The sequence below is a fragment of the Procambarus clarkii genome, chromosome 2, assembly GCF_040958095.1.
Source record: "Procambarus clarkii isolate CNS0578487 chromosome 2, FALCON_Pclarkii_2.0, whole genome shotgun sequence".
NCBI lineage: Eukaryota > Metazoa > Arthropoda > Malacostraca > Decapoda > Cambaridae > Procambarus > Procambarus clarkii.
In genome coordinates, this window is record NC_091151.1 from 50,874,855 (window position 1) to 50,893,622 (window position 18,768).

Genomic DNA, 18,768 nt, shown 5'->3' on the forward strand with positions numbered 1-18,768 from the left:
CCTGTTACCTAGCAGTAAAATAGGTACCTGGGTGTTAGTCAGCTGTCACAGGCTGCTTCCTGGGGGTGGAGGCCTGGTCGAGGACCGGGCCGCGGGGACACTAAAAAGCCCCGAAATCATCTCAAGATAACCTCAAGATAGTTTAGAAGTCTTAAAGAGGACAAGAGAGTATTGGTGTCTGTCCCTCCCTCCACACACACACACACACACACACACACACACACACACACACACACACACACACACCGTCCTCCAGGGCCCCCAGCAACTGGTGGACCTGGGCCGGAAACTTGGCCAGCAACACGTCCTAAGGGATGCATAGTTCCCGACGGAAGTACCCTCTCTCACACACCCGCAAACTGCACCTCACCACACACAACTCTACGCCGCCACAATGACCCACACCAGTACCAAAGTTGGACACGAATCACCGCCCAGTTGTCAACCACTGTCCTTAACGGTGTCTCGTAACATTTTTGCTTTCGCCACGATCTATAACAGCCATTGTTCCCCTTTGGGGGGAGGAGGAGAGAGGAGGAGGAGAGATGGAAGGATGGGAACTGATTATAACTTGGGTAAGAGCTCCAAGTGTCATGACTACCATAATACCACCACTACCCCTAGTCCCACCACTCTTGATACCATAGTGTCCCACCACTGCTGATACCATAGTGTACCACCACTCTTGATACTATAGTGTACCACCACTCTTGATACCATAGTGTACCACCACTCTTGATACCATAGTGTACCACCACTCTTGATACCATAGTGTACCACCACTGCTGATACCATAGTGTACCACCACTCTTGATACTATAGTGTACCACCACTCTTGATACCATAGTGTACCACCACTCTTGATACTATAGTGTACCACCACTCTTGATACCATAGTGTACCACCACTGCTGATACCATAGTGTACCACCACTCTTGATACTATAGTGTACCACCACTCTTGATACCATAGTGTACCACCACTCTTGATACCATAGTGTACCACCACTCTTGATACCATAGTGTACCACCACTCTTGATACTATAGTGTACCACCACTCTTGATACCATAGTGTACCACCACTCTTGATACCATAGTGTACCACCACTGCTGATACCATAGTGTACCACCACTCTTGATACCATAGTGTACCACCACTCTTGATACCATAGTGTACCACCACTGCTGATACCATAGTGTACCACCACTCTTGATACCATAGTGTACCACCACTCTTGATACCATAGTGTACCACCACTGCTGATACCATAGTGTACCACCACTCTTGATACCATAGTGTACCACCACTCTTGATACCATAGTGTACCACCACTCTTGATACCATAGTGTACCACCACTCTTGATACCATAGTGTACCACCACTCTTGATACCATAGTGTACCACCACTCTTGATACCATAGTGTACCACCACTCTTGATACCATAGTGTACCACCACTCTTGATACCATAGTGTACCACCACTCTTGATACCATAGTGTACCACCACTCTTGATACCATAGTGTACCACCACTCTTGATACCATAGTGTACCACCACTCTTGATACTATAGTGTACCACCACTCTTGATACCATAGTGTACCACCACTCTTGATACCATAGTGTACCACCACTACCACAACATCACCGACCGTTGCTACCATGGCCTTCTTGACAATCCCAACATAACACTCCTCACCAGCCAAGATAACCTTGCAAATTGACACTCATAGCCAAGATAACAGCGTGTTCACATAGCCGAGATAACAGCACATAGCCGCAGCGCTTCCGCCAGAATCCTGAAATTCCCACACGTCAACAGGTAGAGGAATATTGACAATTAATCCTAAGCATTGGGTAGCCGTGGAGAACGCATGTCGGAGAGGCCCAGTACGTCTAAACGCGCCCTCGTCTGAACGCGCCCTCGTCTGAACGCGCCTTTCGTCTGAACGCGCCCACCGGAGCGGTTGCAGCCGGGATCTGATTGGGTAATCGAGCGGGAGGCAGAGTCAGGGCTGGCCAATGGGGTGCTTCATGGGCGTGTGTGGCGGGAGATGGGCCCTAACGAAGAGTAACTCCCTCCATTTACCTGCAGGTGTATTGTGGTGCTCCCAGACCACTCACCCTCCAGGTCACTCACCCACCAGGTCACTCACCCACCAGGTCACTCACCCACCAGGTCACTCACCCACCAGGTCACTCACCCACCAAGCGTATTTATTCACGCATCTGTCTACTTCTTCCCTCTTTAATGCCTTCTTCTTTTAGTCCCTACTTCACTCATCTCTCTCTCTCTCTCTCTCTCTCTCTCTCTCTCTCTCTCTCTCTCTCTCTCTCTCTCTCTCTCTCTCTCTCTCTCTCTCTCTCCTGCTGTCTTTGTCTCCCTACTGTTTTTCCCGGCGTCTCTTCCTTCCCGTCCTCAACTTCTGTCTTTCCTTGTTCTCCCTTCTCTCATCTCCCCTCTTTCTTCACTCCCTTCTCTCTTCTTTCCCCTCTCTTTCCTTCCCTTCTCCTCTCCCCCGTAAGAGCTACCCATCTCCTAAGTCGTCACGTAAAGTGCTACAGTGAATCCTGACTGTGGGCTGTAGAACAGGTCCTGTGCAGGCTCTGGGGCATACAACAAGTCCTGTGAAGGTCCTGCTCTGTGCAGTAAGTCCTATGAAGGTCAAGGGCTGTACCAATAAGTCCTATGAAGGTCAAGGGCTGTACCAATAAGTCCTATGAAGGTCAAGGGCTGTACCAATAAGTCCTATGAAGGTCAAGGGCTGTACCAATAAGTCCTATGAAGGTCGAGGGCTGGTGTTAGCCCCCCCACCACATATTAAGGTCTCCCACGAGCACCTCACATCACCAGGACCCCACGACCACATGAGGTCGTGGGGTCGACCACATGAGGTCGTGGGGTCGACCACTTGAGGTCGTGGGGTCGACCATGATCTGGGATGCTCTCGGACGCAGATTCGAATCCTCGTTACGGCCCTTGTGGGGGTTGTTCTTAAGTTTAAGTGATGTGTTTGGGTGGGAATGAAACCCCCAAGATTCACACAACATACTCCCAGCTCCAGCGGCGGCGGTAACTCATCGCGGGACACTAACTCCGACACAAACTTGTTCCCTGTCTTCCGGTAGACTCTCTCAAGGAAAAGATCTTTCTTTTACCGCGAGACTGCATACACCAGTGTGGTACGCTGCACAAGTTATAATCTCGTGGAGATGGATTAGTATACCAGGAGAGTGTAGAGCTGTCATGTATACTCCTGCCACCTGGGTTTACCTCTGGTTTGTTGTTCTTGTTACTGACAGGGTAATGAAGATGGTGTTTGTTTTGGTGTAGTAATTAGATTGGGTGAACCACACACACGCGCGCGCACGCACGCGCACACACACACACACACACACACACACACACACACACACACACACACACACACACACACACACACACACACACACACACACACAGCTAAGAGAGAGGGAGACAATCAGCGCAGAGTTCTTCCCAAACTTTCGTAAGAGATTCTTGTTCTCACTTTCTCGCAGCAGCTGTTATTGTCCCCAGGCCCAGCGCGTGCGCGCGCGCGCGTGTGTGTGTGTGTGCGTGTGTGTTCACCTATTTGTGCTTGCGGGGGTTGAGCTCTGGCTCTTTGGTCCCACCTCTCAACTGTCAATCAACAGGTGTATAGGTTCCTGAGCCTACTGGGCTCTATCATATCTACACTTGAAGCTGTACTCACCTAGTTGTGTTTGCGGGGGTTGAGCTCTGGCTCTTTGGTCCCGCCTCTCAACCGTAAACCGCCTCTGTGTGTGTGTGTGTGTGTGTGTGTGTGTGTGTGTGTGTGTGTGTGTGTGTGTGTGTGTGTGTGTGTGTGTGTGTGTGTGTGCGCGTGCGTGCGTGCACAATATTAGACTTCAGTAAAAAGCGAATAGGCGCGCAAGAAAGTGATGTATGTACAAGCTTAGGGCCCCAGCCAGAGTCTTCGGAGCAGTGAAAATGGTTCGTATTAGCTTAGTGCCAGGCCCAGGAACCACCACCTGCTCTCCTAATTACACCACTAACAGCCTAGTTAGTACTAGTACCAGGGAGTACTGGCTGCCCCGAGCCAGCTGCCAAGGCCGTGCTCGCCCTCTACCTCCAATACCAACACCTTCAAGATTTCAATCACGAAATTTGCTTATCAGACATAAATGGCCGCTATATATATATATATATATATATATATATATATATATATATATATATATATATATATATATATATATATATATATATATATATATATATGTTGAGGAGTACTTAAAGTACTGTACACTGCTACCCTCACACTCTGCCAGAGTACACACCTGCTGTTTGCCTGTATGCCACCACACTCGCTGCCACAGTACACACACCTGCTGTATGCCTGTATGCCACCACACTCTGCCACAGTACACACACCTGCTGTATGCCACCACACTGCCACAGTACACACACCTGCTGTATACCACCACACTGCCACAGTACACACACCTGGTGCACGTCACTGTTCCTTTCTCTGCAGGCAAGCAGTGTTGACTATTGGCACTGCTCTCCTGGCTTTTTAAATTCAGTTAATTCACTGTTCTCTCCTTTTGGGCCAACTACCTTGTTTGCTCTCATATATAGTGAGTGCCACTTCCAATCAGCGTAAACCATATACTCTTGTTTGCAGCTAGTTAGGCCTACGTGTTCCAATCACCGCTATAGGATTCAGCCTCTCTTGACATATTAAAAACTGTCTCTCTGTGAAATAAGATTTTCTTAACTCTTTATAGAAAAAAAATGCTGGTTCTCGCTTCCATTTCTTTTATTTGCTTCGCCGCAGATGTTCTTCCAGTCCTCATAAATGTCAAATTATTTCTGTTTCCTAATTCTGTTATTTCTGTTTGTTTTCCCTCTGGCGCCGTTCGTTCTCGTTGGCCGTCTTCCTGTTGTGGAGTTTCTGTACATTCTTGTCCCGTTTGTGTTCTGTTTTCTCTAATATCACATACATTTTTTCCTGTGTTTTTCCCAGTTATGTTGGAGCGTTCTGTCCTTCCTCTGTGATGCCCCTCAACGCTGTCCTCTCTCTCTGGGGATGTCTGTCAGCTTGTGTCCCCTGTCTCTCTCTCTCTGGGGATGTCTGTCAGCTTGTGTCCCCTGTCTCTCTCTCTCTGGGGATGTCTGTCAGCTTGTGTCCCCTGTCTCTCTCTCTCTGGGGATGTCTGTCAGCTTGTGTCTATGTCTCTCTGTCCCGCGGCCTCGTCCCTGTCACCATCTTCACTGTGTTAACACCCCCTCCCTCCCTCTCTCCCTCCCTGGCCCGGTTGGCAGATCTATTTGCTTATACTCGTACCTGTGTTCACCTTCAGTCAGGCCTTTCTCCTTGTATCTCGCGCCCGTTGTTTCATGTCTTAATATTGGTTACGGTGGTTCCGTGTCGTGGTGGTTCAAGGTCGTGGTGGTTCCGTGTCGTGGTGGTTCCGTGTCGTGGTGGTTCCGTGTCGTGGTGGTTCTGTGTCGTGGTGGTTCCGTGTCGTGGTGGTTCCGTGAATATAAATTGTAACCATGTAAACAATTATAATTAATTAAATGTGTTGTGTGGGCAGGGAGGAAGAGGGGCACTCAATACCCACCCTCGCCCCCCCTCCCCCACCTCTAATTCCCACGGCGACACTCTCATTTGCATATTAATCCGATGCGGTGTTCCACACCTGTTCATCCAATCAGAGCCCACCTGCCCGTCCGCCTCCTGATCAATAGCTCCTCTACACACACCTCCCAATGTCTCAGGAATACACTCTCACACACCGTGAGAGTTGCAAATAAAACACAGACGTCGACAAACGTAAATACACACACACACACACACACACACACACACACACACACACACACACACACACACACACACACACACACACACACACACACACACACACACACACGCATTTATTATCGTAAAAAAGGTAGATGACATAAATTCATGGCTGAAGTATATGTCTGAAACTACCTGAAGCTCCCTGTAGCGTCACGTGACCAAGCTTATAGGGAAGACGGGACACTTGGGTAACAAGTCTTAGGTAACTGGGCATAGGTAATTACCCCCTCACAAACGACCTTGTACAACCGTGCTTGAAGTAGAAAGGTTCCTTCCTCACTGTGGACATTGTAGACTGATCTGCTGTACCCGGAGGTGCAAGAATCACTCTCTCCCCATTTCCTTTCTTCCCCCCTCCCTTCCCCATCAACCCCCAACCCCCCCTCTCCAAGGATGGACGCTCTCTACCCCATCCCTCCCTCCCCATAAGGCCTCCTGCAGGGGGTCCGGCGCCACGCTGGCGGTCAGTGTGTGTCTGAGTGTGAGAGGAAGGCGGCGGTGGTGACTTCGATGCTGCCCTTTGTAGTGAGCCAACGTCCAAAGTTACACTTTTCGTCTTTAACACCATTACCTTACCTTGAGGTGCTTCCGGGGCTTAGCGTCCCCGCGACCCGGTCGTCGACCAGGCCTCCTGGTTGCTGGACTGATCAACCAGGATGACCATGCACACAATGTGTGTGTAGTGTGTGGTGGTGTAGCATGGTTGTGGGGTGTAGTGTGTGTGTGTGTGTGTGTCAGATATTAGTGGGTTACCAAACATTTTTGGTCGGCAATTAGCTCCTTCCAAATTGTGTTTCTAGTTAGCCCTGACTGCGTTAACTCAACCCTTCAATATGTATTGGTGTCACACAAAACTACTTGATCAGTAGTTTTGTTAATGTTTAGAGAAAAACTATTGTTTTGTTTTAAGAGCTTATCTGTGGCTGGAGCGTAATGACCAAACGACGACATTTCGGTTCCTCGTGGAAGAAAATATCAAGTCGTGTGATAGAAGAATAGATTGATTGATGAAGATTAAGCCACCCAAGACGTGGCACGGGCATGAATAGCCCGTAAAGAAGAGAGGAAGGCAAAGAAGAGGTGATTGATTGATAAAGATTAAGCCACCCAAAAGGTGGCACGGGCATGAATAGCCCGTAAGTGGTGGCCCTTTTGAGCCATTACCAGTATCAAGAGCTGATACTGGAGACCTGTGGAGGTGCGACTGCACCCTGCGTGACGGGAGATGTCTCCCGTGAGAAGAGGAAAGATTGATAAAGATTAAGCCACCCAAAAGGTGGCACGGGCATGAATAGCCCGTAAGTGGTGGCCCTTTTGAGCCATCACCAGTATCAAGAGCTGATACTGGAGATCTGTGGAGGTGCGACTGCACCCTGCGTGACGGGAGATGTCTCCCGTGCGAGAAGAGGAAAGATGATTGATAAAGATTAAGCCACCCAAGAGGTGGCACGGGCATGAATAGCCCGTAAGAGAAGAGGAAAGGAAGACTGGCAAATAAATAAGGTAAGAGTGAGATGAGAGGTAAGGACCAGGTTTTTTCTCTTCCCTGCTCCTCACCTCTCATCTCACTCTCTCTTACGGGTTCACCATAGCCCGTGCTACATGGAAATTTTAGTTCCGAGTAGCTGAATATAAAACATCATCCTCTGTTCTATCACACGACTGGATAATGAACCGAAACACGACGTTTCGGTCCATACGTCGTCTCCTCATCTTCTGGTGTGTGGTCTGGTCATATCTTCAGTCCCGTTATTGTGACTCATCGTCTGTAGTTGGTGTGTGTGTGTGTGTGTGTGTGTGTGTGTGTGTGTGTGTGTGTGTGTGTGTGTGTGTGTGTGTGTGTGTGTGTGTGTGTGTGTGTGCCTACCTATTTGTGCCTGCAGGATTAAATTGTTAGTTCTTGGGCCCCGGTCTTTCTGACTCTCGACATATGTTCTCTATCCTGTCCACTATATATTTCTCTCCAACACACACACACACACATCCACAAGATGTAGCTCACAACAGTTGTCTAGCTCCGTGGTGCCTATTTACTGCTAGGTGACGAGAGTCACCAGGTGTAAGAAACAAGGATTTGTTTGTCATGTGATGTACAAGAGACTGATTTCTTAGATTTTTATTGGCAGTTCACATTTTGGCGACCCGAGCGAATACCGCTGATGATACATATCAAACAGATGGGTGTCTGTCCCTGTCTGTTCGTCCCTGTCTGTCCGTCTGTTTATGTCTGTCTATGTCTACCGTAATTCCCACTATTGAGTGCAACACTTCCTTTGGCCACCAATCAATAATATCAACCACACGCTCAAACCAACACCCGCAGAACTATAAACAAACCCAATAACTGAAAGCAATAAAGCACCATCGCATGAAAAACGTGAAAGTTGCAACATCCTATCACACCCACGAGTCCTCACAAGCAGACAAGAGCAAACAAATGATCTCACTTTCCTTTGCGTCACCGCTGCCGGCTGACCGCTGCAGGTAAACAAATCCTACGCCCGCCAGCGACACACTGACACGTGCGCGCGCAACACAACGATAGTTCTGCACGATACCTTCCTCCCCCAATCATCAGTACGACGGGTTAATGTACCTGGTTAACTGTAACGTGGATCTTTAAGATGGTACAGCAACCCGGATGTTACTGTACCGTTTTTTTTCTTAAAGTGACGTGACAATTTTTTTATATTATGCCGTAAGAGATTTTTACGGAGAAAGTTTAACAAGATGTTTGCTGTTTTTATGTATTCAATTATTTCTCGAATTGTGCCAACATTTACAGCCAAATATGAGATATTTCTCATATTGTGCCACCATTTACAGCCAAATATGAGATATTTCTCATATTGTGCCACCATTTACAGCCAAATATGAGATATTTCTCGTACTGTACCACCATTTACAGCCAAATATGAGATATTTCTCATATTGTACCACCATTTACAGCCAAATAAGAGAGCATGCCAACACGTAAATCCAGTATAGTGTCAGATCGATGAGTTGGTCCCAGATGGCGGCGAAGCCTCACACCATAAAATATCCAGAGGTCGGCCAGTCAGAGGAGAGGGGAGTGGGAAGATAGTGCCAGGGAGAGAGAGAGAGAGAGAGAGAGAGAGAGAGAGAGAGAGAGAGAGAGAGAGAGAGAGAGAGAGAGAGAGAGAGAGAGAGAGAGAGAGAGAGAGAGAGAGAGCGTGTGGTGGACAGATGGGAACCGAACCCTGACTGCTGGCTAATGGTCGGAGAATTTAACAAACGCTGAAGTTACGAACGCCGAGGAAAACGCTGAATAAGAATCTATAGATTCTGAAGACTTTGAAGGCGCATGAGATACGTTTCCGGTGGAGGATGAAAGGAGGGAACCCATATCTTGGTCCCGCGCGTGCGCACGCCTTCCCTAGGGGCGTGGGGCGCTCCTAAGAGTTTCTCAAGACACGCGTGCATAATTGTGTGTCAAGAGATTGGGGGGGGGGGATGGAGTTCAAATATTACTTGGCAAAAGGTTGATTTTTTAATTTGGTTCAGGTTATTGAATTATTTATAGGTTTGTTGTTTGGGGGATCAGGTCACACACACACACACACACACACACACACACACACACCACACACACACACACACACCGTTAAACGAAATATTTTGGAGGAGGCAATAATGAAGAACATTAAAAGAGAGAGAGAGAGAGGAGAGAGAGAGAGAGAGAGAGAGAGAGACAGAGAGGACAGAGAGAGAGAGAGAGAGAGAGAGAGAGAGAGAGGAGAGAGAGAGAGAGAGAGAGAGAGAGAGAGAGAGAGAGAGAGAGAGAGAGGGGGGGAGGTGAACCACCACCACAAGGCCTGCCTCAGTCTGGGAATATGTCAACACTGTTGGTCATTTTCACCAACAAAGTGAGGCAATTACCAATCACCGGCGTAACGACCCAACAGGCTGGCAGGTGATTAAAACAATTTCAGGTGGAGTGACAGCTGGCCCTAACCTAACCTTCCCATTTACCCCCCCCCCCCTCTCTCTCTCTCTCTCTCTCTCTCTCTCTCTCCTCTCCCTCTCTGTCTCTACACCCCTCCCCCACTGTCTCTACCAGCCTCCCCCTTCCACCCAGCTTCCCTCCCTCCACGTACGTGAGCCCAAACAGACAAGCTGCAGCAAGAGGGAGGGTAAATGTCCCCACCATTAAGCGTGCGGGGACTCACTCGGTCACGTGACTAATCACTCCCGTCGCTGACGTCATTAACATAAATGACAGCCGAGTAATGGTGTTCTGACAGTCAATAATTGTACCTTAAATCTGACGGTGACAAGTTCCCGCTCTGACAGGAGATGTGGATGTTGTTCTGTTGTTCCCGTGTTCTCTGTTCTTGTTCCGTGTTCTCTGTTCTTGTTCCCGTGTTCTCTGTTGCTGCTCCGTGTTCTCTGTTGCTGCTCCCGTGTTCTCTGTTGCTGCTCCCGTGTTCTCTGTTGCTGCTCCGTGTTCTCTGTTGCTGCTCCGTGTTCTCTGTTGCTGCTCCGTGTTCTCTGTTGCTGTTCCCGTGTTCTCTGTTGCTGTTCCCGTGTTCTCTGTTGCTGTTCCCGTGTTCTCTGTTGCTGCTCCGTGTTCTCTGTTGCTGTTCCCGTGTTCTCTGTTGCTGTTCCCGTGTTCTCTGTTGCTGCTCCGTGTTCTCTGTTGCTGTTCCGTGTTCTCTGTTGCTGTTCCCGTGTTCTCTGTTGCTGCTCCGTGTTCTCTGTTGCTGTTCCCGTGTTCTCTGTTGCTGTTCCCGTGTTCTCTGTTGCTGCTCCGTGTTCTCTGTTGCTGCTCCGTGTTCTCTGTTGCTGTTCCCGTGTTCTCTGTTGCTGCTCCGTGTTCTCTGTTGCTGCTCCGTGTTCTCTGTTGCTGTTCCCGTGTTCTCTGTTGCTGTTCCCGTGTTCTCTGTTGCTGCTCCGTGTTCTCTGTTGCTGTTCCCGTGTTCTCTGTTGCTGTTCCCGTGTTCTCTGTTGCTGCTCCGTGTTCTCTGTTGCTGCTCCGTGTTCTCTGTTGCTGTTCCCGTGTTCTCTGTTGCTGCTCCGTGTTCTCTGTTGCTGCTCCGTGTTCTCTGTTGCTGCTCCGTGTTCTCTGTTGCTGTTCCCGTGTTCTCTGTTGCTGTTCCCGTGTTCTCTGTTGCTGTTCCCGTGTTCTCTGTTGCTGCTCCGTGTTCTCTGTTGCTGTTCCCGTGTTCTCTGTTGCTGTTCCCGTGTTCTCTGTTGCTGCTCCGTGTTCTCTGTTGCTGCTCCGTGTTCTCTGTTGCTGTTCCCGTGTTCTCTGTTGCTGCTCCGTGTTCTCTGTTGCTGTTCCGTGTTCTCTGTTGCTGCTCCCGTGTTCTCTGTTGCTGCTCCCGTGTTCTCTGTTGCTGCTCCCGTGTTCTCTGTTGCTGCTCCGTGTTCTCTGTTGCTGCTCCGTGTTCTCTGTTGCTGCTCCGTGTTCTCTGTTGCTGTTCCCGTGTTCTCTGTTGCTGCTCCCGTGTTCTCTGTTGCTGCTCCGTGTTCTCTGTTGCTGTTCCCGTGTTCTCTGTTGCTGCTCCGTGTTCTCTGTTGCTGCTCCCGTGTTTTCTGTTGCTGTTCCCGTGTTCTCTGTTGCTGCTCCGTGTTCTCTGTTGCTGCTCCCGTGTTCTCTGTTGCTGTTCCGTGTTCTCTGTTAATCACCTTGGACGAACTTTATGACTGAAGTAAATCCAAGCTTCGCCAGACCTGAGCTAGGATTCTTCAACCATTTCCACAACCACTGACGAAACCTGTACATCTCTCCTCAATCCTGTCGGCTTATTTTGTAGTTAACTACACAGTTTATGAGCTCCGAGTAACTACGAGGTTGTCTGTGAGAATAACAACATTTGGTCGACAACGACTTGGCAGCAGCGCTTCCAAGGTGGTAAAGTAGAGGTCCAGAGGGGCGCAGGGGGGCCTCACCCCCCTCTGTATGCTCCAAATGGGACGGCAGATTGGTGGGACAAGATGCCCCCCTTCTTAAACAGAAGGGGGGGGGGATTCTTGAACGAGACAATCGACTTGAAAATGGTCCAGGACGGACCGAAACGTCGTCGTCGTCCCTTCACCTTCTAGTGTGTGGTCTGGTCAACATGAGACGCCCACTTTGGGCCAAGTGGGAATTGGCACATTAGGTTCGTGGTGAGGTAGTTATCTGAGTCCTGTATAACCGGTATAGCTGATGGGAGATGGGAAACGAGGGTGGAGTGAAAAACCCCGGGGATCGAACTCGGTTTTCGAGCCGTTGGTCTACCGACCCCTGACCGAGCTATGACGTCACTCCTGGCGTTTACAGTAAGGCAGAATGAACACACACACAAAATTTATGTCTCCACCAATGCCACAAAAAAAACTATATACCATTTTTTACTATTTCTTTATTGATAAATTTCATTTTAACTTTCATATATGACAGCGCCATCATTTTTACGTCGACAAATTTGGAGAAAAAAAGTTTGGATATGACATTTAATTGATGTAGCAGCAGCGACATCAAACTGCAGCTGATATCTGTCATACAAATACAACATGGAAACATTTATGGCAGCAATAGCAAACACATTCATTCAAAACCACCACACAAACATTTTTTTCACTTTGAAAGGACGAGTTTGCTTTTAGCAAAGTTTCATGTTCAACTGATTTGTTCGTGGCGTCTGTTCAAGTGGTTTGTTCATGGCGTCTGTTCAAGTGGTTTGTTCATGGCGTCTGTTCAAGTGGTTTGTTCATGGCGTCTGTTCAAGTGGTTTGTTCATGGCGTCTGTTCAAGTGGTTTGTTCATGGCGTCTGTTCAAGTGGTTTGTTCATGGCGTCTGTTCAAGTGGTTTGTTCATGGCGTCTGTTCAAGTGGTTTGTTCGTGGCGTCTGTTCAAGTGGTTTGTTCATGGCGTCTGTTCAAGTGGTTTGTTCATGGCGTCTGTTCAAGTGGTTTGTTCATGGCGTCTGTTCAAGTGGTTTGTTCATGGCGTCTGTTCAAGTGGTTTGTTCGTGGCGTCTGTTCAAGTGGTTTGTTCATGGCGTCTGTTCAAGTGGTTTGTTCATGGCGTCTGTTCAACTGATTTATTCATGGCGTCTGTTCAACTGATTTGTTCCGTTCAACTGTTCAACTGGAGTCTGTTCAACTGATACTTAAAATACATAAAAATGTTAACTAATTTCCTAGTTTACATTTAATACTTCACTGTTAATTTTTCGTAAACTTGTGGAGACTGGATGTTGCTTCGTCCCCTCCTCCCTCCATTCCATTCTTCCCTCTCCCTTCCTGCATCCTCCTGTTCCTTCCTGCTCCCTCCCTCCTCCATCCCATCTCCCTCCCTCCCACCTCCATCCCCATGTTTGCCAACAACACCCGGCAGGTGTCGCCTGGGCGCCTCACGTCAGGCGGAACCTTATTGGAAATCTTGGAAAATATTGGATCTCTCACACGTTTAATTGAGACAAGTATGGAGACAGTCCCTGGTTGATACCTGGTTGATACCTGGTTGATACCTGGTTGATACCTGGTTGATGGGGTTCTGGGAGTTCTTCTACTGCCCAAGCCCGGCCCGAGGCCAGGCTTGACTTGTGAGAGTTTGGTCCACCAGGCTGTTGCTTGGAGCGACCCGCAGGCCCACATATACCTGCTTGATGGGGTTCTGGGAGTTCTTCTACTGCCCAAGTCCGGCCCGAGGCCAGGCTTGACTTGTGAGAGTTTGGTCCACCAGGCTGTTGCTTGGAGCGACCCGCAGGCCCACATATACCTGGTTGATGGGGTTCTGGGAGTTCTTCTACTGCCCAAGCCCGGCCCGAGGCCAGGCTTGACTTGTGAGAGTTTGGTCCACCAGGCTGTTGCTTGGAGCGGCCCGCAGGCCCACATATACCTGGTTGATGGGGTTCTGGGAGTTCTTCTACTGCCCAAGCCCGGCCCGAGGCCAGGCTTGACTTGTGAGAGTTTGGTCCACCAGGCTGTTGCTTGGAGCGGCCCGCAGGCCCACATATACCTGGTTGATGGGGTTCTGGGAGTTGTTCTACTGCCCAAGCCCGGCCCGAGGCCAGGCTTGACTTGTGAGAGTTTGGTCCACCAGGCTGTTGCTTGGAGCGACCCGCAGGCCCACATATACCTGCTTGATGGGGTTCTGGGAGTTCTTCTACTGCCCAAGCCCGGCCCGAGGCCAGGCTTGACTTGTGAGAGTTTGGTCCACCAGGCTGTTGCTTGGAGCGGCCCGCAGGCCCACATATACCTGGTTGATGGGGTTCTGGGAGTTCTTCTACTGCCCAAGTCCCGGCCCGAGGCCAGGCTTGACTTGTGAGAGTTTGGTCCACCAGGCTGTTGCTTGGAGCGGCCCGCAGGCCCACATATACCTGGTTGATGGGGTTCTGGGAGTTCTTCTACTGCCCAAGTCCGGCCCGAGGCCAGGCTTGACTTGTGAGAGTTTGGTCCACCAGGCTGTTGCTTGGAGCGGCCCGCAGGCCCACATATACCTGGTTGATGGGGTTCTGGGAGTTCTTCTACTGCCCAAGTCCGGCCCGAGGCCAGGCTTGACTTGTGAGAGTTTGGTCCACTAGGCCAAACCCCCACTCCTGGTATCTATATCTCTTCCAAATTGTTTTAGTGTTGACTTTTAGGCCTACCAACCCTCGGGAGGGTTATTAAAGCGACCAATGAACGTGTAGTAAGTCGACTCACAACTTTAAAATTTGGTAAGATAGGAAAATAAGTCAGGAGTCTGTGTGTTAGAGAAGCAACGGATAGAAAGGCGGGGTACAAGATCTAGAGCTTGGTCCTGCAGGCACAAATAGGCGAGTACAAAAGGGTGAAAGAGAGAAAACACACACACGCAGACACACACACACACGCAGACGCACACACGCAGACACACACACACACACACACACACACACACACACACACACACACACACACACACACACACACACACACACACACACACACACACACACACACGCGAGCAACATGAACGGATCAAGAAGTGAAGGTCAGGGAATTTTCCAGACAACTCTGTCAAAACTACTGGTAAAGTTTGACCTCTTATAGTCGCTGGATAAAAATTGGCTGTTTCTCTTTTTTCTCTCAGTCGAGGGGAGACTAAAGGAGAGAGAGAGAGAGAGAGAGAGAGAGAGAGAGAGAGAGAGAGAGAGAGAGAGAGAGAGAGAGAGAGAGAGAGAGAGAGAGAGAGAGAGAGGGAGGGAGAGAGGGAGAGAGAGAGAGAGAGAGAGAGAGAGAGAGAGAGAGAGAGAGAGAGAGAGAGAGAGAGAGAGAGAGAGAGAGAGAGAGAGAGAGAGAGAGAGAGAGAGAGAGAGAGACCACCACCACAAAAAGAAGCCCACTTCACTACAGACTCCTCACCAAGCGGTGAAAGCTCCCAGCATTACACACCAATGGAAAGTTTGTCAGTAAAACTCGTATGACAAACACCGCCTCGTGCCTCGCCAACACACTGTGTTTTGTTCGTTTTTTCCGTGTGTTGTTATTGCCCCTGTGTGTGTGTGTGTGTGTGTGTGTGTGTGTGTGTGTGTGTGTGTGTGTGTGTGTGTGTGTGTGTGTGTGTGTGTGTGTGTGTGTGTTGTGTGTGTGTCTGTGTGTCTGTGTGTGTGTCTGCGTGTGTGCACGCGCGCGTGACCGAGCTTCAGCATACCTCATAACAAAACACTTTGCGAAAAGCGTGACTTTAGGAACCCACATATTAACGTAACAGCTTGTCCTTGAGACCGTCTTCAGTCACCACTAATGGCTCTGGCTTCACAACCATCTAGAGTGCCACTTTGCTGGCACTCTAGATACAGTCTCACCCCCCCCCCCTGATCACCAACATTATAATGTCAAACGTACCACAAAGTCTTTTTTCTGTCTGTAAACACTTTTTAGTCAAACATTTCCGACCTTAAAGACCTCTGAAGACGAGAATAATTACTGGGGACGCTATCTCGGACTGCTATCACGTGTGATATCCTATTGAGGATGTTTGCTATCTTACTGAGGATGTTAGCTATCCTACTGAGGATGTTTTCCTCAGTTTATACGATGTTTTCTCCTGTGATACGTGTCTCTGTCTGTCTGTCTGTCTCTCTCTGTCTCTCTCTCTCTCTCTCTCTCTCTCTCTCTCTCTCTCTCTCTCTCTCTCTCTCTCTCTCTCTCTCTCTCTCTCTCTCTCTCTCTCTCTCTCTCTCTCCTGACCAATGTGCCTTATCGACCTCTTGCATTCACTCCAATCCTTAGCTTCCAATCCCCCCCCCCTCTCCATTTTCCTCTTTTATTCCCTCCTATCGCCCCTATCTCTTATCATCCATCATTCTCCCCTCTCGCTCACACAACTTTATCTCTTTCTTCCATCTGACATCATTTACCTCCCCTCTTTCCTGTCACAGCGCCTCTCTTTTTGCTCTATTTCCCTTACTCCCCCCCCCCACTCTTCCCCTCTCCCCCCCTCCATCCCACCATCCACTGTACCCTTTCATCTATGTCTGCTATGTCTGACTTTCCATTTCTCCTTTTTTCTCTGTCATTCCATCACTTTCCTTTTGGAAGCGTGGAAGGTCAGGGGGCTCGAGGGCCCCCCTTTCATCGACGTTTCATTACAGTTGTGCCTTCTGACCCCTACTCGACCCCTTTCTGACCCCCTGCTCGACCCCCACAGTCACCCGTTACCCACCGGCAAGTTCCGCTCCAAATGCTTACAGAGCGCTCAACACCCCGAAGTGTTCCATTTGTCCCTTTGACGCGTCCGAGCAAACACCCCATATTTCACTCGTAAGATTCGCACGCACCCCACAGACTGCACGCATCCCTACAGACAGCACGCACCCCCCTACAGACAGCACACACACCCCCACAGACTGCACGCATCCCTACAGACAGCACGCACCCCCCTACAGACAGCACACACACCCCTACAGACAGCACGCACCCCCCCACAGACAGCACGCACCCCCACAGACAGCACGCACACCCCCACAGACAGCACACACACCCCCACAGACAGCACACACCCCCACAGACAGCACACCCCCCCACACACAGCACACACACCCCCTACAGACAGCACCCGACCCCCGCAGACCACCAACGCATCAATTAGAGCATTACGCTCTCAACATAACTTCGGGGAAAGTTATTCAGAATACAGAACTGCATTCATCCTAAGTCAAATGCGTTGAGTCCATCTCTGAAGCACTTAAACCCCCTTTCTCTCTCACGGTGTCGTCCTGAGAGACCGAGTCTGGCCATTCTAACACCACATACAACACTGGGATCAGGTGCTGGCATGATCACACCGCTGTGGCTGGTTGAGCAGTGTTATCTTGAGGTTATCTTGAGATGATTTCGGGGCTTTAGTGTCCCCGCGGCCCGGTCCTCGACCAGGCCTCCTTTTTGTTGTTGTGAAACTTGCAGTATCACGTATCGCCTTATTGCACAGTTGATATTACGAACAAAACAATGCAACATATATTTGATATATACTTATACTTGTTGTCTGTTGAAACGTCACTGCTATAGAGGAGATAACTGAATATAGTATTATTGCAAGGGCCTGACCATTATCACATGCCCTTCACACTTGTGACCTCTGACCTCGATGCAAGTGCTTGTCTTATCCACCCCCCCCTCCTCCCCCCACTTAACACCTGGAACGAGTGACCTCTGACCTCCAGCCTGTCAGCAAATCTCATTGCAATATTCACCTCCATGCCAACTACCTTCTCTGGTGAATTAACTAATTTACCCCAATTTAAAGTTCCTCTGTGTTCTTTGTTTCTATAAAGAGAGAAAGCGGGAGAGAAAAAGATAATTAGAGAGAATTTATTCTCTTTCACTTCGTAAGATCACTGAGCATAAAGTAATGAGTGACACATAAACACTGCTGGAATATAACTCCCTCTCACACTTAGTTGACTTCAGCAGATGGCGCCGACCCTCACCCGAAGTGCTGCTGGCCTGCTCCTGGCGCTGCTGATGACCCAACACGCAGCAGAATGTCAGCAGTCTGCTGGAGCACAGGAGAGCCGAGGCATTCCCACCACACAGGTCCTCGGAGGCGTCCAAAGATTTCGACAAGTTCTCAGAATTCAGGACAATCGCCAGAGACTTCCACAGGTCATTCAGCATCAGCAGGAAGGAGGAACCCGAGGCGATACACAGCTCTCCGGAATCCAAGAAGAGTTCCATACCGCGAGAGCCCCAAAGCCATCAGGAGCTAATGGAGTACAAAGAGTTCCTGAAGCCCAACGAACTCCAGGAGGACTAAGAGTTCCAGTAGCCACAAGAACTCCAGGGGCTCTAAGAGCTCCAGTAGCCACAAGAACTCCAGGGGCTCTAAGAGCTCCATTATTCCTAAAACCTCCAGAAAAGCCCGATAACCTAAATGGTTCGGAGATTCCAAAAGCCCACGGAGGCCAAACAACTTCTCAAATTCCCAGACGCCCAGAAAACTTGAGAATCCCCGATGCTCCAAGAGTTCCCGAAGTGCCCAACCACCTGCCATTGGGCTTGACTAATCGCCTGCACGAGTTCCCCAGCCTGGCCGAGTCCCTTCATGATGGACCAGAGTCCGCCTCCATGCACTCCTTCTTCGAGCCCTCAATACAGGTAAGACAAGAACCTTTAAACACCCTTCAAATTTATTCACTATTTATCCATTTACTATAATTCACTTAACACGATTGTAAGTCATGCTATAATTGCCAGTACTGTGAATTCCTATATTATATGTTTTGAGGGGAAAAAAAGGTGACCATTTCATAATAAGTGGTCTGAACCCACCGCCCTGAGCACTGAAATATACCATTGCACAAAAAGCTATATTCCTCCGTGATCTAGATCCATAGTTCAGGTCACAGATGTTGTGGATTAAACAGGAGATTAAGTCTGCTCCATAACTCACAAATCTTTCTACTTATGGACC

At 49.2% G+C, this 18,768-nt stretch overlaps 2 protein-coding genes across 3 annotated transcripts in view; one reads left to right on the forward strand and one right to left on the reverse strand.

Moving 5' to 3' along the window:
• The window catches only part of LOC123762344 (uncharacterized), a 360,436-nt gene that overhangs the window by 68,868 nt on the left and 272,800 nt on the right, over positions 1-18,768 (reverse strand). The window lies entirely within an intron of this gene.
• LOC138365589 (uncharacterized) overlaps positions 1-18,768 on the forward strand; it is a 39,101-nt gene that overhangs the window by 15,816 nt on the left and 4,517 nt on the right. The window contains exon 2 of the mRNA XM_069326069.1: positions 17,769-18,452. Coding sequence (XP_069182170.1) covers positions 17,769-18,452 — 684 coding nt within the window. The remainder of the gene's footprint in view (positions 1-17,768; positions 18,453-18,768) is intronic.